The sequence below is a fragment of the Antechinus flavipes genome, chromosome 2 (assembly GCF_016432865.1).
Source record: "Antechinus flavipes isolate AdamAnt ecotype Samford, QLD, Australia chromosome 2, AdamAnt_v2, whole genome shotgun sequence".
In the NCBI taxonomy this organism is placed as follows: domain Eukaryota; kingdom Metazoa; phylum Chordata; class Mammalia; order Dasyuromorphia; family Dasyuridae; genus Antechinus; species Antechinus flavipes.
Window position 1 is genome coordinate 371,283,590 of NC_067399.1, and position 26,778 is coordinate 371,310,367.

The 26,778-nt window shown below is 32.5% G+C and overlaps 1 protein-coding gene across 6 annotated transcripts in view; it reads right to left on the bottom strand.

Moving 5' to 3' along the window:
- MARK3 (microtubule affinity regulating kinase 3) overlaps positions 1 to 26,778 on the bottom strand; it is a 120,017-nt gene that overhangs the window by 47,141 nt on the left and 46,098 nt on the right. For all 6 annotated transcript variants that reach the window (XM_051978314.1, XM_051978313.1, XM_051978311.1 and 3 more), the window contains exons 4-6: positions 17,708 to 17,756; positions 8,113 to 8,178; positions 1,083 to 1,153 (exon numbers count right to left, since the gene is read on the bottom strand). In XM_051978314.1, coding sequence (XP_051834274.1) covers positions 1,083 to 1,153; positions 8,113 to 8,178; positions 17,708 to 17,756 — 186 coding nt within the window. The remainder of the gene's footprint in view (positions 1 to 1,082; positions 1,154 to 8,112; positions 8,179 to 17,707; positions 17,757 to 26,778) is intronic.

A 26,778-nucleotide genomic window follows, 5' to 3' on the forward strand; every position in this document is an offset into this window, starting at 1 on the left:
CAGAATGTGACAAATTATTATACACTGGGTTAATGAGTCCAGGAATGAAATTTAGGAATCATTCATACTAAGAATACTAAAGCCCTTGTTCTCAATATTCTTTTATAGCAATATAATCAAGGATATCAAAGAAAAGTCAGTCAGTGCCTACAATGATGTGCCAGATGTTGAAGATACAAAGATCAAAATTAAGTAGTACACGCTCTAAAAGTAGCTTTTAAGTTCTACTTTCTTTGTTACTTATTAAATTGAAGAAATTAAATTTAGTTGAAAAATTAGATTAGGTGAATTCTAAAGTTCTTGAAATCCTATAATCCTACATGGTAAAATGTCTTTCACCAATATCCCCCTCTCAAAAAAGGGAAATGAATGAGTTTGAATAAGTAATCTTTGCTTTAGCACTTCAAATGGACTATTCCCCTCAAGTGAAGAATATAATTTACTCTTCATGACCTGCAGTCTTCATTTATTCTTGTTTCCCAAAAAAACCTCGTGGTCAAACTTCTGGTGATGAGCCTCTACCAATCTGGCACTGTTTCTCAGATGGAAAACACATAGTCCATTCACCAGAGGGATTCCACACTCAAAACTTCTCCAGCTTAGTAGGACCTGAAAGATCTATTACTCTGCAGGCATAGAATTGAGGAGTATCTTATTATTGTTAGAAGTTCACAAATTCATATGCAAACCAAGAACTGCCCTTATAATCTTATTTAGCTTGAATAAAACAGGAAAAATGACTGTATAATAAATACACCTCCTATAAACTAAATAATATCTTATCTCTATCTATATACATTGGTTTATTAAATTTTTTTGAATGTATAGAGAAACTTAAAAAAAAAAAAACAACCCATCAACATATAAATTCACTTAAAAAAGTTTATCGAATCTTAGTATTTTTTGGTTATCATGTATCATCCCAATCAATGAATATTAATAGTAATGACGATGAAAAAGAGTCTGTCTTTGTATTAAAAAAGACTAGGAATCACTAGTTCTAGATCTTATAAATGGTTACAAAATGCAAAAAATGCTTTGTTAGCTTCCCAGTTTAGTCCAGAAGTGAACTTCATGCATACCTGTCTAAACTTAGCTCTGGCTTCCTTTTCCTTCATTCTTCCATGTGCAACCAAATAGTCAAACACTTCACCTATAATTGAGAAAAATAAAAGTGAGTAGAAAGAAGCCTATTGAAACTAAAGAGTTTAATAACAATTTTAAATGCTTCATATGCAGGTTCATATGCATACAAAAAAATAAAATTATAGCTATAGCTAACTTGAAGCTTAATGACTACCATTAAGTTCTCATCAATATAATCTAACAAACTTTTTAAAAAGTTCCTTAAAACCATAGTCTGAAGTTTAAAATGCTATCATTATATATTATTCTTTAAGGTACATAAAAAGCCCTTTACATATTTTGATTTGATCCTCATCTGTGAGCATAAAGTAGCATCACCTTCTTGTGAAAAAGGGATGAGAAAACTGACATTAAAAAACATTAAATGGTTTGACAGAAGTCACCATCGCTAGAATCAGGACTGAAACTCAAGTTCTCCTGACTCTAATACTTCTAACCAACTATACTGCTTATATCATCACAATTTATATTTTGTGGGACATTCTGTTTAAAATTTTTTTTGATCACATTAAAATTGAAATTTAAACAAAAGTTAACATGTTTATAAAGAAGATTGACTACAGCGTTCCTTAATTTCTTTCCTATGGCATTGTGTTTTCCTTTTTATTTATTTCTTGTTTTTACATTACTTATTTAACATTATTTCTTGCTTATTGTACCTAAAAAGATCTCATGATAAAGATTCAAGAAGATTTAAAAAAAAGTTCAGGAAAACTAACCAACCAACCAAACTAACAGTATATGAAAGACTGAATACTTTCTTCAAAAACAGGGGGGGGGGGGGGGGGGTGTAGGGGAGGAAGGGAAGGAGAGGAAGGGAAGAAAGAGGGAGAAATTTTCTTCAGGATTAAGCTTGGCTATTACAATTATATAACATCAGTTTCTTCTTTGTATCCTTTCCATTTAAATTTTTGAAGTCATTCTATATATGGTTTTTTTGGGGTGTATTTTTTGCCTTTTCCATTATATTAAGCATGAGTTTCTATAAGCATTCTAATGAATTCTTCATATTCATTTCTATTGGGAGAGTTAAATAGTCCACTATTCACATTCCACATCTCTTTAGCTAGTCTCTCAATGGGCTCCTACAACGTTTTAAATTCTTTGTTACCATAAAAAGTTGTCAACTTTCCCCAAAAGTGTAGATCCGAGCCATTTAGGTTTTGTTTACAGACCGTTATTTGGGGAAGCACAGAGATACTTAGAAGATAAAGGACTAGGAATAATACCAAATGAAGACCAAATTTAAATGAAAATGAAATACTACTAAAATTATAAGTAAGAAATAATAAGGAAAATGTTAATGACAACTTACATACTTCTTTCAACTAACTTGCACACTACTTTTCAGTAACACAACTACATCTATTTCACGAAGTATAGCAGCCAACTTATAACACTCAAAGTCTACTAAAAATAAAATAACATTTTTGTAGTATAAAAAACTGGAAATTATCTGGGTGCTCACAGTTTAAGACAGAACAAATTGTGATATATGAATATAACAGATACTAAGAAATAATGAACATAATGAATTCAGAGAGCTATGAGAAGAGATGAAGCCATACAGAGCAAAGAAAACAGAACTAAGAAAAGAACATTCACAGTGGTTACAAAAATGTAACTGAAAGCAGATCATTATAACAACATGAAAGCAACACTAAGAGATAGATTAGCTGAGAGATAAACTCAGAATAAAATGATCACTCTCAGTCCTGAAAAACAGATGATGAAACATATATCCTTCCTCCCCTTAGAAAGTAGAATTTATACATGAAGAATATTGTATATGTTATCAAATTTGTTGGTTAATTTTATTTAATTACTTTTCTTTGTTATAAGAAAGTACTTAAAGTAGTGGTGGCAGAAGATGGCTCACTTTCAGAATATTCCAATTTAACCAATTTCTTATCAATGAAGAATCATTTGTGCACATAATGCCTGACTTGTCAATGACCTAACTCATATAGGAGAAACATGATTAAAGACTGAAATAAAAGAATAGAAAACTTGGGAAGGGGACTAAAATATTTGTCAAACTCATCAAAAATGTTGTTTCCTACTATCTTTTGAATCATCAGATAGATACCACAAAAGAATCACTGAAACATTAAATACAAGTATTTCATAATGCAGACACTTTAACCCCCAAAAAGAATCACTAGTTCATATAATAGCTTGTTGTGATACAAGGGCCACCTGCCAGGGGCTGCTGGAGGTCTAACTCAGACCTGTAGAATAGATCTCTTCATGTGAGAGGATGATGATAATACAAGGAGACTGAGAGGCAGTTGCTGTTCTCTGACTTCTCTCTTCTTCCCTCTTGCCTCCAATTTATTTCATTCCCAATCCACAACATCTGTGTCAGTAAAGGCTGCTTTGCAACTTCTTCAAGTGTTACAATTCACAGCTGTGGAGACTCTCAGAGAATTGACCTGCTCTTTCCTTAACAGTACCTCAATATAATATCAGTGTTTCTGAAGTGGTTTGAGCTCTTTTAAACATGGTATATAAAGATAAGTCAAATGTATTCTTATTGATGAAGCAAAATTTAATTAAATTTTAAAAATAAACTAATTAGCTTCTATTTTAGTAATAAGTAGATCCATCTATAATATTTTTATAGATTTGACTTAGAATATCAATAAAATAAAAACGGAGTAGCAATTGTAGAATGCTGTAGTGAACTCAAAAGGGAAATTTTCTAAAACCACATAAAATCAATATGCTACAAATTAAGAATTGGTCAATTCCATTAGAATTTTAAATCTATTTATTAAACATTTATTATTAATTTAAAAATTTTAGTAATCATTTACCAAGCACTATTCTAAGTACTTGAAATACAAATAGAAATTCAATGTTGTCCTTGCTCTCAAGGAGCTTATATTCTAAAAGAGAAAGACAACACATCTGAGCTTCTGATTGCAAGGGAAGAAAGCCTTCAGGGCAGACATAATGGGAGGGCAACAGGGCAACATTCAGGAGTCCTGGAAATGCTGTTGAAATATAGGTAAGCAATGTCCAATGGTCCAGAGGACATCACAGTCAAGGAAGATAGAGGTAGTTGTGCATTCAATCTTTTTTTTACCACAAAATGGACATTTAGCTCAGCATTGATATGTTGAAGAGAAGGGCAAAACATTTCTTTATTTTGGTCTTCATGTTCTTGCAGGTAAAAAATGAGTTGTATAGAGGCTACCTAATGTTTCTTCAGGTCCTAAAGAATCCAGTTACAGGCAGGAATTAGACCAATCCATCCTTCCCTTAGCAGTCCCTTGACCCTGAGATCGAGTGAGTAGTGTTGGGCTATTAAGCCAAAACAATAGCTGTTACAAAACAGCTGTTAGACTACACAGATGAAAAATAGACTGGACTGGAAATCTCTGCTTTAAAAGGCAGTTGAGATTAAAAACATCATCAAGGATGTGGCAAACATTCTTAAAATTATTAAATCCGATGACTAATGAATTGCAGTGTTTGACATGGACAAAAATATGAGCAGAAGAAAATTAAAAAGCAGTAATAAACATTAAGAAGTCTTGGGCAGGATAAGCTCTTGGTGTTATAAGCGATGTTTTTTAAAAATGCTGTCAATAGCAGCTTTGGAAGAGAGAGAGAGAGAGAGAGAGAGAGAGAGAGAGAGAGAGAGAGAGAGAGAGAGAGAGAGAGAGAGATCTGGCAAGAGAAAAAGCTAAGCAGGAACATAGGCTTAATAGATTTAGAATCATAATGGCTCTTAGAAGCAAACTACTTTAATATCCTATTTAGACAGATGAAGAAACACAGAGAAGTAACTTGCCCAAGACTAGACATGTGGATGTGTTATTGTTCCTTTCTTCTTTGTAATAAACCGTCCACCACAGAAAAATGCAATAATGCGTAACTAAAGCTATATTGATAATCTATAACTGGAAATTTGGAGAAGACAAAATCCAAGGAAGGAGCCATTTAAAGTCCAAGGCTTCATAATTATACACAAATGAACAAAATGCAGTTAACAAAAAAAATGCACCAGAAAGTCTAATACAAGGCTAATTTGACTTTTTTTGTTATCAAATAGGAAAAGATGGCATCCATGACTGAAATGTGACTAAGAAAGAGTATACATTAGAAAGAGTAGGATTGGAAAATGAGAGTTTAGGGGTAGGAGAAGGAAGACAATATACTCATGCAAAGAAATTCAAGAAAGTAAGGAAGCTTGGTAAGGATGACAACTGGGTAAATATTAATAGAGGGAGAAAGGGAAATAGTATTGTCATCTCAATATACTACATACAATCTGGACAGAAAAAAGCAGTGTAGTACAGTGGAAAGGTTGATGAATAAGGAATCATGAAATCTGAATTAAAATCTCAGATCTGTCACCGTATGACCCTGGGCAAGTCAGTCAAGCCTCGCTGGGTCTTAGTTCCCTCATCTGTAAAATGAAGGAGTTGGACTAGATGTCCCTGAAGGTTGCTTCTGAGTCTAAATTTACCATCTTATGAAAAGGTGGAAATAAATAAGTTGGAGGAAATATCACAAGAATGAATATGAAAGTATATTACTGTAGGGATGAGAATGTAAATGACCCAGAATTTGTCTATCAAAAGCAGACCAAATGATAAAATTTATTTTCTTTCTTTAAAGAGAATGTCATTCTTCAAAAGCCAAAAAGAACAAATGAGGGGAATTTCTAAAATTTGGGCCCAATTCTCATCAAATGGGGGAATCGGTAGTTAGGATGAAAATAATGGTGACCACAAACTAATCGTAGAATTTGTGACTGTGAAGAAAATTTAAGCAAACATCCTAGAATTTGCCAGAACATATTTGAAATATTTTACAGAAATAAATTCAAGAAGGATAAAATGCTCAAGAATGAAAATTTTAAGACAATTCTAATGAGAAGAAAAAAGAGGACTTGTCAATAAAGAATAATGTATAAAATTAATTCATTGACCAAACTGAATTTTAAAATGAGTTCTGAGGAGTACAAAAAAAATGTGAAATAAAATTATTGTTCTAAACAAACTCTTGTCAATGAGGGAGACAACATGAAACAACCACATATAATTAAGACAGTATACATCAGAGATAAACTTAGAGGAAAGGCATTATCATTAGGAAAGAATCAGGAATCTTCCTTATGGAAAAGAACTTTAGGACCTGAAAGAAACCAAGGAAACCAGAAGATGGAGATAAGCAGATAGAGAATTCCAGGGTATATGTGATAGTCAGTAAAAAATGCAATGCTGGGAGATGGATTGTTCTGTGCGAGGAACAAGAATGAGGCCAGTGTCACTGGATATCTCTCTCTCTCTCTCTATTTTTATATATATACATATACATATATATGCTTATATATATGGATATGATATCTATATATATGGAAGAGAGAAGGGCAAGAAGAAGAAAAGTTGAAGATATTAAGCTGATTTGGGGAGAAGCAGTGACATGATTAGACTAGCATTTAAGAAAGCTGAGTGGTAGATGTACTCGAGTAGTGAGTCTTGAGGCAGGAAGACCAACAAGAAGGTTATTGCAGAAATCTAGGCATGAAGTGAATAGTGTCTGCACTAGGTTGTTTCAAAAGGACAGAAGGGAGTTGCAGGTGGGAGTAACAGGGAGCTCTGGTTTCTAAAGAAAGATTGTAAGTGTATTTTTGGATATAGTAAGTTTAAATTCATGACATCCATTCAAGTTATCCAACAGATAAGAGAAGGTAAAAGACTAGAGATAAGGAGAAATAATAAAATTGATTTTTTAAAAAAGTTGCACTAGATAAAAATTTTAAGTCCATCTAAGCCCATTCAGTTTTCCTTTCAATGCCGAATCTATAATTCTGTGACAATGATGCATTTGTGTGACATATAAGGCAATACAGAACAAGTTCAGGGTCTACAATTGATTTAATTTATTACTGGAGGTAAATTACCACTTTCTGAGTTTTAGTTTTCTTATCTGAAAAGAACAGAAATTGGATATTCTTCTCAAAACTTCTTTTTTGATCTATGTAAAATATATACTAATAAGAAAGTCAAATACACTCATTTATGTAAGAAAGAAACATTCTCTATAACAGCAAATCCAGTGGCAAGCATTTAAATGATATATAGTTAAAATGAATCAATTCTCATCATTTTATTTCAGAAAAATTCCACAAAAAATAAAAGAAAACAACCTATCCACATACATATTCAGTAGCTCAGAAGACAAAAGATAAGAAAGTAAAACTTGTATATATGATGATTTTTCCTTTCTTCTTGTGGGTTCAAAGTGCCCCTCCCCGCTTTAAAACTAACCAGTTCATTAAAGAAAAAAATAAGTATTTATTAACTGTTTTTGCCTCCTGATTCTACACAAAGACTATAAGATTATTAGAAGGTACTCAGGATAAACAAGATTTTAATGAAAGAAGTGTTTTGAGGAACATATGTAAATTAATTGGGACTACATATAAAATTCAAGAAAAGAAAAATAGTTAAAAGGAACCAATTTTATAGAACTGCTAAGTATATAAAAGTAATCAATAATCAACTACTATATATAAAATTTAGAATTTCACTATCTCTGTGATACTCTAGTAGTACTCCCTTTCTAGTTACAGAATGAAATTCATTCATGCCTTCTCATCCTAGAATTCTTGCCCATACTCATTCAAAGCACTTGAGCAAAATATTTGTAATCACTTAGTCTCATATTTCAGTTGGTTTTTCCTTACTATCTTTAAAAACATGCGAGACTTTCCCATAGAGACATGCTAATAGAGAATCATATTAAGTAGAGATATGCTAATAAAGAATCATATTAAGTATCACTTACTAAAAAAATGCCTAGGGAATTTACTCAAATAAGTTAACTTTGAATTTTAAAGGAAATCTTAAAAATCAGCATAACTGTCTAGATAACGTGTTCTCCTAATTGAAGAAAATACAAATAAAAACACATAAATGATAAATAAGTAAAAATAAATGTACTTACCGCCACTTGCATACTCCATGATTAAGTACAGTGTTTTTTCAGTTTCAATTACTTCAAATAACTTAACTGAGGGGAGATTAGGAAAAGGAAGTAAAATTTACTAACAAAATGAGTATATATACATATACATTTGTTTCTGCATTATTCAATAGGAAGTGTAGGCCTAGGAATTTCAAAAAACTTAAGTTCATGGCTTTAAGTAGAATTTTTTTGTTTTGTTTTAAAGTTTTTCAGTCACTGATTCTCTGAAAAAATGGCAACTTAGTCTTTACTATATGTGTTTATATATGTATGTATACACACACTTTCGCAAATAAAGATTAAAATTAGAGATACAATAAAAACGCAGATTACTTCTAGCACATTCTAAAAAATTCATTTTGCATTTGCAGACCACGATAAATCATATTTAATACTTTTACCTGCAAATTTTCTTCATATATAAGTTTGCTATTTTTTCCTCATGTTTCCAAAAAAACATATCCCTCTCCATCCTCTTATACCATCTCTTATATACACATATATCAGAGATTTTGTAAGCTTCACAAACTAGTTGAATTTAACAAACATTTAAGCATCTACTATGTGCATGGTCCTATACGAAGTTAATTTTTTTTGGTTAGTGCAATTTTTTTTTATGTTAAACATGATGAAAATATATAAAAATACAATATAGGCATACATATTTATACAATTATCTTGCTGCACACAAAAAAATCAGATCAAAAAGGAAAAAAAATGAGAAAAAGTAAAATTCAAGTAAACAACAACAAAAGAAGTGAAAATGCTATGTTGTGATTCACACTGAGTTTCCACAGACTTCTCTCTGGTCTACACTAAGTGTTTAGGATAAAAAATCCAGCAGTGGATCAGCTAGATGATGCAATAGATAGAGCACTGGCCCTGAAGTCAGGAGAACCTGAGCTCAAACTTAGTCTCAGACAGTTAACACTTCTAGCTGTGTCACTTAATCTCAACTGCCTCGCAAAAAAAAAGAAAAAAGAAAAAGAAAAAACAAGCAGCAAAAAACATTTAGTAAGTACTTACTATAGGTCAAGCACTGTGCTAAGTGCTAGAGATATAAAAAAGAAAAAAGTGAGATGATCCTTGATTTCAAGAACATAAACTTTAATTGTGGGAGATAATGTATTAAAAATTTCAGCTGTAGATGGATATAGATGAAAAGGCCTGGAAGTTTCAAAAATACAGGGAAGTGGGGTGGACACTAAGAGTTTAAGGGGTAGAGGTGAGTAAGGTTCAAGGGTTCTTAGGTTACATTAGTAGGTCAGACAAAAGTGTCATGAGTCTACAGGGTACAGAGGCAGAGGATCTGTTAAGACTTGGTGGTCCTTCATCTCCTAAGAAGGAACAAAATTAGTGGCTTGTTCTTCTTTAAACCTTGACAGCAAAGCAAGCAAGCAGAGGAGTTAGGAAGGGTCTTTTTCGTTCTGGTGCCAGGGTTTTACCTGACAGCTCAAGATGATGCTGTGTTGGTTTTAAGGAAGGATCCCAGTGGTAGCAAAAGACAAAAAGCTTATAGTCCCTGCATGCAATGAGCTTTATTTGTGTGTGACATAATGTGATGCAGGCAAAGAAAAAATGTATAGGAAATGATAAAAGGGACAGCACTTTTTGCTGGAAATGAGGGTCTTGCTTTATCATTTCCCTTAGTTATGGAATATCCTTTCTCTTTTTACCAAAACTAGTAAAAAGATGAACAATGACAACCTTGTATTAGAAGTACATAAATTCTAAACTAAGAGTCACGAACATATAGGAATCTATAAAGCCAACATTTTGGATAATATTCCCAGCTTGATTGTTCAGCACGTCAAATTAAATTAAAAAATTACAAATGCAGACTAAATATCTTCCAAAGTCAAGATGAATTGCCTTCATTTGGATTAAAGCATCGCTGACTTAGAAAGTAAATATCTATCTTTTGTTACAGGATGTCAACATGCATTTATTAAGTGTTTCCTATATGCCATACATTGTGTTAAATGTGTGTGGGGGGCAACAAAGAGAAAAAAAAAAAGCAGATCCTATCATTGAGGAGGGGCAAAATGTAAATAATTAGGTACATAAAAGGAATATACAAAGTAGATAAAAGGCAATGAGAAGCAATAGCATTATCAGCTGGGAGAAATGGGAAAAGATTCTTACAAAAGTGGATTTGAGCTAAGTCTTGAAACAAGTTAGGTAAACTAAGAGGCAGAAGTGAAGGGACACAACCAAGTATAGATGGGGAGATGGAAGTATTTTGTTCAAGAAACTTTAAAGTAGATTGATTTATGGTGGAGAGTTAAGTTTAAGAAGTCTGGGAAGGGTGCAGTTCATAATCAATGCCAAACAGACATTTATATTTGACCCTAGAATTAAGAAGAGCCACTAAAACTCATCAACCAGGAAGGTGACATGATAAGACATCCATTTTAGAAAAAATCATTTTAAAACTGAGGGGAAGATACATTAAAGTCAAGAAACCTAAGACAGGGAGACAAGTTAGAAACATATTGCAACAGTCCAGGTTATAGATGATGACAGTGACTGTGAGTATAAAGAAAGGAACTTATTTTGCACACTTAAGTTGCCAAGAAATAAACCACTACTGAAAAATATTTGTGAATTTTTTAAGTCAAAGAATTGGACTTCAAACTCTTCTAAAATTAAAAGCAAATATAATACTAAATCTCTTTTAAGATAATGCCTAATTATCTAGATTTTTTGTCACTTAAAGATTTTGGTAATGTATTTAGAAAAGAATCAGACTATCATCAAAGCAATTAAGAGATATAATTTGAAATTTAAACTGAAATAATGGAGGGTGATGGGAACAAATTTTTTGTTTTATAAAATGAAAAATCAAAACAAGATACAAAGGTATCTTATATAATTCTTTCCTTAAGTATATAACCATAACAGACATTTCTTAGCTCTTGGTTTTAAATTTAAAGTAACTGATTTGCCATATAAGAATGATTTCATAAAATGAAACTTCTTAAAAGACAATTAAACCAGAATCTCACAGTTCTTTAATTCTGGTTTTCACTTTTTAATCGTGAATACTTCAGATTTCACTTCTTAATCAATGGTCATTCAAAGTACCATAATACTTAATTAGCAAAATATAAAAAATGATAAGTTATTAAGAAAATAAGCTTTTTTCAAAATGTGAAAATCTGAGTCAATAAATCGTACCAATGTTGATTAGAATCTTGGTAAAAACAGATAAAAGAAATACTTTTAATAAATAGATTATTTGCCTGAAGTATTACTATAAAGCAAAACTGTATAGTACTGTATTGTAAAAATTCTTAACACAGTCACAAGATCACAAATTTTAAAACTGAACTGTAACAGTTAAAAATTTGGAAAATTAAAATGTAAAATCTACTATCTTTAATTATTAGTACTTTCTTTTTTAAAGAATGGAATGATTTAAAACAAATGGGTTTGCATATCTTCACAAAGTTCCAATGCTATGATACACTTTCTCCATGCCACTCAAGTGTGTATAGAGGTCACTGAATTACTTTCTACTGTGCTTGGACATGGTGTTATTCTACATAGTATTGGATCATAGGATTTTCAAATAGGAAAGGATGTTAAGAGATTATTATTATCTAAATTACCTCAATTTGCAAGTGAGAAAAAAAAGTCTGTAGAGATTAATTTGCCCAAATCACATAAATTAATAAGAGATTGGGCTGAAAAGGATTTCACTAACATAAGGATTTTAATTCTAGAAACTCAAAAGTTCATTTAGACCAATAAGATCCATTCTATAATATCCAAAGTGGTCATTTTCATCAGACAAATTGTAGGGATAACAAGTTTGTTATCTCCTGAGGAATCACATCATAATTCTGAACTAATCCTTACATCAAGTTGAAATCTGCCTCTTTGTAATCTTCCTTCCTTCCTTCCATCCACCCATCCATCCATCCATCCCTGGAGCTAAATATACACTCTTGTTCACTAGGAAGTTAGAAGCAATCTACTAAGGGATTATTGTAATGGAGTAGATATTATAGAAAAATGAAGATTTGTTACAGGATGATGGTTTGGCAAAGGAATAGAGGACAAAGGGAAAGAGATTACAGAAATATATTCACACATAACAGAAAGATATCAGAGATGCAAGACAAATTAAAAAACCCCAAACTTTCAGATATGGGAGACCAGATCAAAGGTGGAGAGATTAGTCCCAATTCCCACAATCATTTTTAAAAGTTTTTGTTGATAAACTTTTATTTGTATATTGCTTTCATTTAGAAATATGTCACCTCTTTCCTGAGAGCCACTACTTACAAGAAAAGGAAAAAAAAAATTAGCAAAACTAATTAGTTAACCAATTTTGACCTAGTGTTGGAGGACTTCTATAGTCTTCTATCTCTGCAATGAAAAGAGAGCTGTAAATTTCCCACTGGTCTTCAAGGACAACTTAAGTTATAAACTTCACAGCACTCAGTTTTGGGATTGGAAATTTCCCAAATAAATTTCCTTTATATTGTTTACATTATTATTACACTATTATAATTTGACATGTTGTTTTGTTTAGCTATCCCTCAAGGTGCATCTACTTTGTTTCTAGTTCTTTACTATTACCTAAAATACAAGCAGTTTCTTTCTATTCTTTATCTCCCTGGGATATACACCTAGCAATGGGTCAAAAGGTATGAATATTTTACTCAACTTTCTTAGCATGATTCCAAATTGCTTAATAGAATGAATGGACCGATTTAATACTATTAGTATGCTATTTTATGCCTAGCCAACTGAGCATTTTCAATTTGTATCATCTATATCCATTTGTTGGATATAAAGTAATTCTGCAGTTATTTTGAGTTGTGTTTGCATAATTAATGATTTACAACCAGTTTTCATATGGGGGATTAAAGATTGCAATTATTTGCTAGAACCATCAACTTTTCCTTTCACCATTTATTTATTTGGTAACCCATCTGTGTATATAGAGGGAAGGAGAGAAAGAGAAAAGGAAAAAGAGACAGAGAGAGAATCATTCATTGTCATCTTGATACTCTTTTCTCTCTTGATTTCTGTGATACTGCTTCATTCTGGTTTTCCTGTCAGACTGTTCCTTCTTTTAGTCTCCTTTGCAGGATATTTATCCAGATCATGCCTGATAATTGTGGTTATCCCCCAGATATCTGTCCTGAGACCTCATTTCTTCCTTTATACTCTACTTAGTACAATCATCTCATCAGCTCCCTTGGATTCAATTGTTATCACTATGATGGTGATTCTCAAATCCTAAATTCTAACTTTTTCTGAAACTCTAATCTTGAATCTCCACCTATGTATTAAATTAACTCAAATTGGATGTTTTGTAGACATTTTAACTTCAACTTATCTCAAACTGAACTCATCATCTTTCTTCCAAACTTTACCTCCTTCCTAACTTTCTGTTATCAATGTCCTTGCAGTCACTCCAGCTCACAATCTAGGTGTCATCCTCAATCCTTCACTCTTACTGCCTCTCCTCTTCACAAACCAAATAGAGGAAAGTTCTATCAACTTTACTTTCATAAAAATCTCTCAAATGCTTCTTTTCTCCTTTGACACCGCTACTACACTGGTGCAGGCCCTATCATCTTGCAGTTGGACCACTGCAATAGCCTACTGTTTGGTCTCTCTGCCACAAGTTTCTCCCCATTCCAATCTATAATTATCCACTCATTTGCTTAAACTGATCTTTTTTAAAGCCAAAGTCTGACTATATTGACTCTAACTATTCCAGAAATTCCAGTGAGTCTCAGCAACTTTAAGATTAAAAAATAAAATCCTATTTCAAAGCTAAACAACTCTTTCCTTTCATTCCCCCAGCTTTCTATTCGTCTTACATCTTACATCCAAGATAAAGTGTGAGATCTTGTGACAGTGGGCTCCTTGCTATTCCTCATAAAAGACATTGCATCTCTCTCAATTCTGGGCATTTTCTCTAGCTATCGTTCATACCTGGAATTCTTTCCCTTCTAACTCTGCTCCCTTGCTTCCTTCAAATCCCAGTTAAAATCCTATCTTCTACAAAAAACATTTCCTGATTCCCTCTTAAGGCACTACTTAGTACCTTTCCTACACTGATTATCTACTGTTTATCCTCTATATGTTTTATCTGTACATAGTTACTTTCATATTCTCTTCTCAATGAGAAAAGGACTCTTTTTGCCTTTATAGCTTCTAGCACTTACCACAGCACTTGGTACAGAGTAAATGCTTAATACTTAATATGTTTATTGATTTTTATGATTGACAGGTATGAAAGTTCCTGACCTTTTCTTCTCATTTTTTGGTGATATAATCTTAAGTACTCAGGTGTTTATTGTGGCATATGCCATAAGATATTTAAAATCTAATTTAAGGTAACCTGCTATCCAGTTTAAGTGGGTTTATAAATCAGGTGGACTCTGAGTTCAAATTTTGTCTCAGATATTTATTAGCTGTGGGACCCTGGGCAAGTCTTCACTTAACTTCTGTCAGCTACAAATTCTTCATCTGAAAAATGGGGGAAATAATAACAGAAACTACTTCACAGAGTTGTTGTAAGGATCAAATGAAATGTGAAATGCTTGGCTAACTTTAAAACACTCTATAAATACTATTTATTATTATTCAATAATAAACAGGGAGATATTTAAAGTAATTTATGTTGTCATTTGCGCAGGCTTTCAAAGATCCCAAAGGATCAGTGATTATATTCACCAATTCTTTTAATACCATGGGATACAATCTATTAGGAACTGGCAATTTGAATTTATCAAAGTTGGACAGGTGTTCTTTTACTATCTCCACAGTAGTGGAGTTTTTTGTTTTTGTTTTTTGTTTCCATTAGTCATTTTTATTTAGTTCTTTTCAATTGTTAAATGAGTTTCCTTGGTGGATAATCAAATAAAGAAAACAAAAATTGCATACTTCTGCCTGATCTCATCATCCTGTTTTTATTCTATCCTGAGTAGTAGTACTATTCTTTCTCCGATTTTTTTCCCTCTACATAGTTTAAAATTTTATATCCATATCTTGTTTTTTTATTACCTTAATTTCAAAAAATATATATCCCTTTCCCCTTCAATCCCCCATGAGCCATCATTTGTTGCAAAGAATAAAAAAGAAAAAAAAATTACATCAGCCAGGATAACCTATCAAATCTCACAATACACTTGCAATATCCTAAATACATATTTCTTCCTCCCCCCACCCCCACCCCCAACTCTGTAAAGAAGAAAGACACATTTTCTTATCTCTGCTGGGTCATTATACTTGTACAGACTATTCTTTTCAATTCATGCTTGTTACCTGACCTCGTTTCCTATTTCTTATATGTATCTCTTAAGTTTTTTCCATGTTTCCACACTGGTATCTTCAAAAAAAACTCTCCACATTCCAATTCATCAGAATTGATTTTTGTTGTCAGTTGAATTTTATTCAGGAAAATTAAAACTTACTGGGACTGACTTTGATGTAGAATTTTATCCATGGGATTCTATTCGCCTTTCTGTGAATCCTTTGAAGTCCCACAATCTATGGTGTATGTCAAATTATGGTCAGTCTTTCTCTACTCTGTAACAAATTCTAATATAAAACAGCCATATCCTCCTCAAGGTTAATATCACTTTTACTTTAGCATCTAGTTCCTGCTATGCAGAATCAGGTCCAGAATGATAGTTCTTTTTGTTGACTCCTTCACTTTTTTGTAGATAAAAATTATCATTAATAAATCAATTACTCTTTTATAACAAAAATAATTTCAATAAATATCTGGATAATTGAAGTCCTCCATCACTTCTATTCAGTCTTCATCTAGGATTATGATCTGCTTCCAGAATTCATTTATTTCTTCTGCCTTAATGGTATATAGTATTTTCAGATATAAGACCAATTCATTTTACTACTTCCATTAACCTTTACTTAAATATCTTCCAGAATGTTCTTCCCTTCGGTTTTCCAAATTTCCAGATGTGAACATATCTTCTTAATATATAATCTGACCTTATATTCCCCTTTTTATTTAGTTGGTTACTTCCAAATGAGGAACCTTCCAGAGTCACATCACAAGAATAAGTTCTATCCTGCCAAATCTTTGCTTATCTAGTAAAGTTAAATTAAAATGTACTCTTTTGCTTTAGAATCTTGAGTTCCTCTTGCCGTTAAATAAACTTCTGCAGTTTTGTATAGTTATCTGAAGCCCTGAAGTTGCTGGTGGTGGCTTTCTTGGACATGGCTTTCTGGACATTATTACCATACTATCAAAACCACTGAAATACATAGCTACTTTCCTCTTTCTCCCTTCCCAGAGGGAAAAAGACAAAAGTCTTTTGACTAGACTTATTAGACTACAGGCAAAAAAAATCTTATTAGCCTTTGGCTGATAGCAACATGCCATTCTTTTTGTATTTTAACGTACATTCCCCAAATTAAAATCCAATTTAAACACAACTTCACTAATGAGCTGTTTAATTCCCAAATGTGCCTTTTCTCTTCTTTTATCTTTGTCTTCATTCAGCAGCAGTGATAATATTCCCTGAGTCATTAAAATCTTAAATTTCTTGCTTAAAACTTCATAATCCTTAGTAATGCTTTCTAGATCCTTCCTAGCAGCATCACTTGTACTCATGTATATAGCAAGAAGTAAGTTGTGCTTCTTCCACTGAGGCAGGATTGCAACTTATCATACCATAACAGACTATAGCAGGTAGCCTTCTTGTAAAGTGCTTTTGTGAACTTAGCCATGCTAAACCTGGGATTACAATTTTTAATGAAGGAAAAAAAAATCATTTCCCATTACTAAAAAAAAAAAAAAAATCCTAGTTTTTCTTTTATCTTCAGTTATTTAAGATATGCATCCTTTTTTCCCCCCATCAAGTACTACAAACATTCAAATAGTGAAATACTTGATTTGTTTGGAAATACTTGAAAATCATGGCTACTTTCAAAACAAGAATTTCACTACATCCTTTATTATTTTTAAACCATCGCTTTGATACATATTATATAGACACAATCCTCTTGAAATATGAATATGATATAGGAAAATTAGGGTTACACAAAATAAAAAGCAGGCAAGATTGCTTCATACAAAAGGGATCAATCTGTGACATTTTAAACTGCAAATCTCCTTAGTGACAAGGATTGATATATAGGCAACTTTTCAGGAACACATTTCTTGCATAAAGGAAGATACATTTATCATCTTTTCTTTCTATCCATCAATTTGTAAGAACTAATGGTTAGGAAAAGTTTTGCAACAGTGACAATCTGCCATATGATAAGTATATTAATCCTTATTTAAATATTTAGCCATATACAAAATACTAGCATTTAAGTATTAAATTGACTAACATTTAATTTAGTATCTAGTAGTTCACAATGTCAGGGCAAGGACTCCACAGAGTTAGAAATAGGTCATACATACTTTCTTATAGGAAATTCTAGAAAATAAAAGTCATCACCATTTCATACTCTAAGAAAATGTAATCATGTAAGGACTAACTTCTTGGAGGGGACTTCCAACTTTGAAACATGACTTTCTAGAATGCATTTGATTCAATAAGCATTTAAAATAAAACAAGAATACCTATGTTTGGATGGTTTAAAATCTTCATTATTCTTACTTCTCTGAAGAGCTAAAAAAAAAAGAAAAAACAAAGAAAAGAAAACAAAATGAGTAAAATTTACTTAACAGGTTATCCCACTGGTCCAGTATAAAATTCCAAGGGCAAAAATGAACACATACACATTTCTTTCCTAGAGAGGAATTACCCTGATTAATTTTAAATGTCAGTTTCTTGCGTATGACTAACTTATGAAATAGGAATAGCATTAACATAGATTTTAATTTGCTAGCATAAAAAAAGCCTACAATCACATAGGAACAAATCACATTTCTGATTTCTTGATATCTGGGGTAACAATATATAAATCTTCAAAATGGAAAGTTTCAGACTAAACTTATTTCACATATTCATGTTCCAATTATTTAAATGATCAAGTACTACTGCAATCAAAAGGAATTTGACCATAAATATATCAGGTCTGAAGCTCAAAACAAATCAAAGATTTTAGATCCAGAACCAAACTAGAAAACAACAGTAATGGGGGATGGGGCTTCACAAAATAAGTCATGCTAGGATTATTTTAAACTTCAAGCCTGCCTGATGACTTAATATAATTTGATGTGGAAATACTTTTGCAAGAAATTTACATTTTACTGTTGTAAATTAAAAAAAAAAAACCTCATTTCTATGATCCCTTTTCTCTTTTTACTAAGTAGAATTGTTTTGGTTAGGTTGCAGGCCAGTTTCTAAGAGACTCTTGCTCACGTAAAAATCAACAAAACAAGACCCACTACATATCACCAAAGTTAAGTCCTTATCTATTTCTAAACATGTCCAGATATAGGTCTAACCAATTAAATATGCTAAATGGAGTGGATAGTTTTCTTATGAGAGAAAGACAGGGAGAGAGATGGGGAGAAATGGAGGGAGGGGGGAAGAGGAAAGGGAGGGGAAGAAGAGAGAACGAGAAAGAGAGAGAGAGAGAGAAAGAGAGAGAGAAAGAACGCATGTGCACGTGCTTGTGAGGGTGTTAATTCCATAAAATATGAGCAGGGAGTCATTCCAAAGCTGCCAAGACATGAATTACAATATGATGTGGATATTTGGTTCTACAAATCTAGCAATAAAATTGGAAAAACACCATGAACATATAAAATTAACATTAAAAACTGAATAAGAATATAAGAGGAGACAAATATTATAAAATCATAGGTTAAAAACTTCAATCTTAGACCAGTAACCAGTTGCCACTTCTAACTAGATTTCCATTAGGTAAATTCAGAATATCCAAAACAATACTCCTTACTTTCTTCCCTCTTAATTGGACTCCTGGCTTCTAAACTCTGTTCAATGCTCCTTTCACAAACGTCAAAATGATCTTTCTAAATTAAATATAATCAGGGCTGCTAGATAGTACAGTGGACAGAAAGAACACTAGTCATGGAACCAGGAAGACCTGAGTTCAAATCCAACTTTGATACTTACTAATTGTATGACCCTGACAAGTCACTTAATCCCGACTGCATTGTCAATACATGAATGATTCCAATGTAACCTATTTATTAGTGCTAGCTTTGAAAGTGGCCTATAATGTGACTACAGTACCTTCAGGAAATACGATGATAGAGAAATCTATTAGTGTGCTTCCCTGCTATAGAACAATGCAGACTGGGCAGTTAGGTAATGCAGTGTATAGAGTACCAGGCCTAGAATCAGGAACACTTCTCCCTGTGAGCTCAAATCTGGCTTCAGATACTTAATAGCTACAAGGCAAGTCACTTAATCCTATTTGCCTCAATTTCCTCATCTATAAAATTAGTCAGAGAAGAGAACTGCAAACCATTCCAGTATCTCTACCAAGAAAATCCCTAATAGTGTTACAGTCAGACAAAAATGAAAATCACTTAATAGTTTTCTTCCCTGCAATCTTCAAGGATTAAGAAAAGCAAAGTAGAAAAAGTAGCAGGCTCAATTGTTATCATGTTTCTCTATTTAAACAATTAAGAAGAGTAGAATTGGGGAAATTGGGGAAGAATAGAAATTAAGTTTTAAAAAGTTCCTAAACTAAAATATTTGAATTTCCAAATAATTATAATAGTGCACCAATATCCATTTACATCTGAATAAGAACCCAGAGGAGAATATATAGTTTTAAATACATATAAAAGAATAGTTCATTAGAAAATTTGAATTATTCATACTTATGGGCTTCCTTCAGCTGTTTAAAAAAAAGTAATTTATAGTAAAAGTTACCCATTGCATCTATTCCTCCTCCCCTCCCAATAAATCTCCTCCCAACAACAACAAAAACCTTAGGAAAAAGTAATTTTCTTAAAGCAGAAGTTTGATCATGTCATTCTTCTCAAGTCTTCTCTAATTCCCTAATCTGACTCCAGTTTACTCTTCCAAGTTTCTTTCACAATATTCCCCTTCCTCTATGAATTTTTTGTTCCTGCCAATCTTACTTTATTAGCTATTCCTGGAATTCAACACTCAAGCATCTACCTTCTATGCCTTTTCCTAAATGTTTCCCCAGATCTGGTAACCTTAACTCCATCAATTTAGAAGTGAATTCCCAGCTTCCTTTAAGGCTCAGTTCAAGTCCCACCTTGCACTAAAATTTTTCTGGTAGACCCTTCAGATGAAGCCTACAAACAATTCTCAGAATAGGTTTTAAATGAGTAAACACAGATTTGCAAAGGATATCAGTTACAATGAAAGTTATCAAAATTGTTTAAAAGAAATTCATAGCTCTCGGCCAAATTAAAAAACTCGGCTCCATTTGTTGGTGCTCTATCTCTATAGAAATAATCAAGTATTGCCTATCTGTTTATAGTATAATAAAGCTCTCTGAGGACAGGATTATTTTTCTTATTTTTGTATTTCTAGTATTGACCACTGTATCTCACAGAGAAAGGCTTAATAAATATCTACTGCTTTGCATAAAGACTGATTGGAGAAGAAGGAAAGAGACTGAAGTTAAAAAGGACAGAGATCTGATTAGAAGTGGCCACTGTTCCTAAGTCAACAACTTATAGAGTTTATAAGATAATATAACCTGATCTCATGACAGAAAATATGTCATTAAGAAGGTCTAATTTTTCTGGTCCCTAAGGATGGAATAATTTAATAATTAAAAAAAAACATAGCTTTAAAATTTAAGAATAGAAAGATCTGAAAATGAAAACTATGAAAAAAAATTAATAAATGATTTTGTGAAGCTTGAGGACTATATATTCTTGAAAAATAACAAAACTAATGAAATTGTAATAACCAAAATTAGGAAATAGGAAAACACGTATCCCTTCCTTTGCAGATGTGGGAAATTGAGCACTGAACACTTCATACACTATCAGACTCAGGTTGGGTGAGGGTTAGTTTTCCCTCTCTCTATCCCCCTGGGCCATCTAGCTGTCAAAATTCTTCTTAAAAATAGACAGAAGGCAGTCTAATCAACTCCATTTTTAAATACAAGTATGGTCCTGACTTAAGCAAGTGATACATCAGAGGTAAATGATGCAGAAAACATCCTTGCAAGGAAATGATAGTAATGTCTCCATCAAATAATGCATTACAATCAAACTGGATTCATACTAAGAGAAAACATTTAAGACAACTACTCATACATTAAAATAGTGGAGTTGTGAAATGGTTTATTCTGTATTATTATTTGGAACTATGCCCAAAGGATTATAAAACTATATACTCTATGATCTAACAATGCCACTAGTAGGTCTGTTTCACAAAAAGATCAAGGAAAAGGAAAAAGGACCTATATATACAAAAATATTTATAGCAGTTCATTTTGTGGTGGCAAAAAATTGAAAAGTGAGAAGATGGCCAATCCATTAGGAAATGGCTAAACAATGTGGTAGACGATTGTGATGGAATACTACTTTGATGAAGAAGGTGACTTCAGGAAAATCTGGGAAAACTTATGAACTGATGCAAAGTAAAGTGAGCAGAATCAGGTAATAGGATACTGTTTGATGATGAAAGTCTTATCTATTCTGATTAACACAATACATCACAAAAATTCCAAAGGATTTATGATGAAAAACATTATTCTACTTGCAGAGAGAAAACTTAGTGTCATCTGAAACATTTTTTTCACTTAATTTTTCTTGATTGGGGCATGGGACACACAATACAGCCACAACATGTTCTGCATGACTTCAGATACATAATGGGAATCAAATTGCTTGCCTTTTCAATGGGTGGGAAAGGGGTTAGAGGGAGAGAATCTAGAACTCAGTAAAAAAAGAATATTAAGAAAAAATTACTCCTTTTCATTTTCAATTTTGTTATTTTGGTTTTGTACTCTTGGGATAATGAAAAATGCCTAAAAGAGAGCAAGTATGGTGGCAAAAGTCTTTGAATTCATTTCACATGAAGATCAGTTGAAGAAACTAAGTATACTTACTGAGATGTATTCTTAGAAGTATACTTTACTCAGATGATAGGTATGATAGTATGATAGAATGGGAATGATTGGTAACTTCAAGTACTAGATGGCAATTGTATTAAATTGCCCCAGGATGTTGTGCTTTTTGAGTAGTTGTGTCTTTTTAGTTTTTTTCCCCTCTTCCCTATATGGTAGGCTATTAGCTACCATTTCTGATCACTGTCTACATCTCTAATTGTACCAATATCTTTTCCCCACTTTTAATTTATTGGAAGCTTGGAAATATGATTAATAAAATTATGAGAATAGTATTTAAAGAGTAAATAGATTCAGAGAAGATTCGTAGAGGCTCCTCAACACATCTACAAACTTTAGAGGGAATCTTCTTCCTTTTCCAGGTTCCTGGTTATAATCCAGGTGTGTAAAGTTAGTAGATAATCTAGATGACAGATGACACATTACTGGATTGTGAAAATAGGAGACACAAGAGTAACACGTATAACCTGAAATCCCTAGAGTCTCAAACTTAATTTTGGCTATTCATTTTTAACATAATCCCCTCTTCAAATTCTTTGAGAGACTAAAAAAACAAATCAATACTAGTTTAACTTTCCCCCATACTTTCTGATAGAGATGTATAAGCAATGAAATGGCCAAATGTTTTCTTCTATTTATAAGTCTAAATAAATCATACACTGGAGGATCATTTTAATTATCAAAATGCTGCTATATACAATGATCCAAAGACAATTGGGAATAGAATTAATTTTAGATTCGCCCTAATTTTTCCATGTAGAAATAGCTGAGAAACTCTAGGGTTTGCAGAAGTCCTCAAATAAGTCTATGAATTTACCCAACCACTTAAATATATAGAGACTTTTCCAGGATAACAAAATCAATGGTAAAGTTGTAAATAAAAGAGCATTCTGTACTTATAACCTATTCTAACTCAAGTAAAGTTACATATAACTAACAAAGAGTTTAGAAATCTCCATTTTCTATAAATACTTTCAAATTTTTTTTTTTTGCTTTCAAATCTTGTAAAGTTTAAATAGTGACATGTATATATAAGTCCTCTCTTAATATTTACTAAAACAAGTCTGCTCTAAATCTAGTGCCCCTTTTTTGTATTATGCTCCCTAGATCTTACACACCAAATCCAAAATAGGCACGAAATCACAAAGAAATCTGACCAAAATTTATAATGGACTTGTACATGTTTCAAAGCAGATTCTCTTGATTTTTTTTAATTCCAAATTCTTTCATTATATATACTTCTTGTTAAGCAATCTAAGTATAGTTTGGCATGTAAATAATTTTCTCTGATCAAAATAACAATAAACAAACCAGTATGATTTTTACTTCTATTTACCTGACAAGTGTTTTTGAACAATTAAAAAAATTTTGCTGTACAAGGATGGCTAGACAGTTTTCTTTCCCCCAAATTAACTTATTTAATATTTTCTCTACTTCCATTTAAAATGTTTTTAAAATTTTTGAGTTCCAGATTTTTTCCCTTATACTAGTCCCCATTAAGGAAACCACACATGAAACTATGTAAAACATCTCCATAAATCATGTTGTGGAAAAAAAAAAAAATTAGCCCCCCCCCCAAAAAAAAAAACCCACAACAAAAACCTCAAGAAAAATAATGGGGAGAAGAGAAAATGAGAAAGAGAGAGAGAGAGAGAGAGAGAGAGAGAGACAGACAGAGACTGAATATTTCAATCTCTATTCAGCACAATCAGTTCCTTCTCTGGGTACAGATAGGATTTTTCATCATAAGTACTTCAGAGTAGTCCTGAATCATTGTATTACTGAAATTAACAAAGTAATTTACAGCTAATCATCCCAGAACATTACCACTATTTTGTGTATGCAGTGCATTTCACTTTGAGTTCATAGAGGGCTTTCTTTTTTTTTTTTGTAAGAGCATCCTGGTCATCATTTTTCATAAAATAATAATACTCATAATCACACACCAAAACTTTATTCAACCATTCCCCAATTGATGGGGGATGGGATGATGGGCATCCCCTCAAAATTTCCAGTTTTTTCACCTGAGAATAGAGCTGCTATAAATATTTTTGTACACATAGGTCCTTTTCCTTAAAAAAAAAAAAAATTTTTTTTCTTTAGGATTCATGCCTAATAGTATTGTTGTTAGGTCAAAGATTATATATATATATATGTTCTCTTTTTTACCACCCTCCTCCCTTCCTGTATCCTATTCCCTTCTACTTTCCTGTCAGGTAAAATAGATTTCTATAGTCATGTTGAATATGTTATTTCCTTTTTGAGCCAATTCCGATGAGAATCAAGTGCACTGACTAATCCTCTCCTCCCCTTGTAAAAGCTTTTTCTTGCCTCTTTTTATGGCTGATAAATCTATATTCCACTTCTCCCTTTCCCTTTCTCTTAGTACATTCTTCTCTTACCCCTTAATTAAAAAAAAAAATTATCTCTTCATATTCAACTCATGTTTGTGTTTTCTACCTATATATATTCTTCCTAAAAGACCATGAGAAAGTTCTAATGAGTTACAAGTATCATTCTCCCATGTACAAATGTAAACAGATAAACCTTATTAAGTCCCATTTTGATATAATTCTTGCTTAACTCATGTTTTTCATGAGCCTTGTATTGGAAAATCAAATTTCCCATTCAGCTGTGGTCATGACCAGAGCTTTCAATACTTGAAAATCTTCAGTTTCATTGAATTTCCACCCCTCCCCCACCCCTCTTTCTATTACTCAGTTTTGCTCAATAGTGATTCTTGGTTGGAATCCTAGCTCTATTACTGTCCAGAATATCATATTCCAAGTCCTCTGGTCCTTCAATGTAAAAGCTGCTAAATGTAAAGCTGTGTTATTTAATTGTAGCTCCAAGTACTTGAAGTGTTTTTCTCTGGATGCTTGGCATATTTCCTCTTTGACCTGGGAGTTCTGGAATTTGGCTATAATATTCTTGGGAATTTTCATTTTGGGATTTCTTTCAAGAGTTGATTAGGAGTTTTCTTTTGATTTGTATTTTACCCTCAGGTTCTAAAATATCAGGACAGTTTTCCTTGATAATTTCTTGAAAGATGATGTCTAGGTTCTTTTTTTTTTTTTTGATCATGACTTTCAGGTAGGTCACTAATTTTTTAAAAAAATTATTATAACTTTTTATTGACAGTATATGTGCATAGGTAATTTTTTACAACATTATCCCTTGCACTCACTTCTGTTCTGACTTTTCCCTTCCCTCCCTCCACCCCCTCCCCTAGATGGCAGGCAGCCTTATACATGTTAAAATATGTAACAGTATATCCTAGATACAATATATGTGTGCAGAACTGAACAGTTCTCTTGTTGCACAGGGAGAATTGGATTCAGAAGGTAAAGAAAACCTAGGAAGAAAAACAAAAATGCAAACAGTTCACACTCATTTCCCAGTGTTCCTGCTCTGGGTGTAGCTGATTCTGTCCATCACTGATCAATTGGAACTGAATTAGATCTTCTCTTTGTCAAAGACATCCACTTGTATCAGAATACATCCTCATACTGTATTGTTGTTGAAGAGTTGAACTCCTGGTTCTGTTCATTCCACTCAGCATCAGTTCATGTAAGTCTCTCCAAGCCTCTCTGTATTCATCCTGCTGATCATTTCTTACAGAACAATAATATTCTATAACATCCATATACCACAATTTACCCAACCATTCTCCAATTGATGGGCATCCATTTATTTTCCAGTTTCTAGCCACCACAAAAAAGGCTGCCACAAACATTTTAGCACATACAGGTCCCTTTCCCTTCTTTACTATCTCTTTGGGATATAAGTCCAGTAGTAACACTACTGGATTAAAGGGTATGCAGTTTGATAACTTTTTGGGCATAATTCCAGAATGGTTGGATTCTTTCTCAACTCCACCAACAATGCACCAGTGTCCCAATTTTCCCCCATCCCCTCCAACATTCATCATTATTTTTTCCTGTGATCTTAGCCAATCTGACAGATGTGTAGTGGTATCTCAGAGTTGTCTTAATTTGCATTTCTCTGATCAACAGTGATTTGGAATACTCTTTCATATGAGTGGAAATAGTTTCAATTTCATCATCTGAAAATTGTCTGTTCATATCCTTTGACCATTTTAGATCACTAATTTTTAAATTATCTTTGGATCTATTTTCCAGGTCAGTTGTTTTTTCAATGAGATATTTCACACTTTTTTCTACTTAAAAATACATATTTTAAATGTAAGAGCAAACAGCTTCATCAATGAGTAAAAAGAAATATTGTGACTTTTTCAAATTAGTCCAAAGTTGCATTTAGGAACTTAGTTTTTTGCTGCTATGCTGATGCACATGTTTTGAGGTTTCATCTTGTTTTTGATATCCAATGCTAATGGATTAAGATCTGAAAATGTTTCAATTATAAGGCAGAGATCTTTTTTGGTTTCAACACATATTTGCTCCTTCAGTTGGCTTCTGGAAGATGAGGTATGTTTTTACAGGATCAGGTATAAGTATATATATAGGTATATGTCATCAAGGACAAAAAAATTCATCGTCTCCCCTTTGACATTCTATCAACTAAAAACCCACTGGTTAACACAAAATATATGGAATTCTACAAGAGATGGAGTTTTCACAAACTGAAACTGTTCATTGTGAATTTTACGTAAAAATTTCCAATGATGCT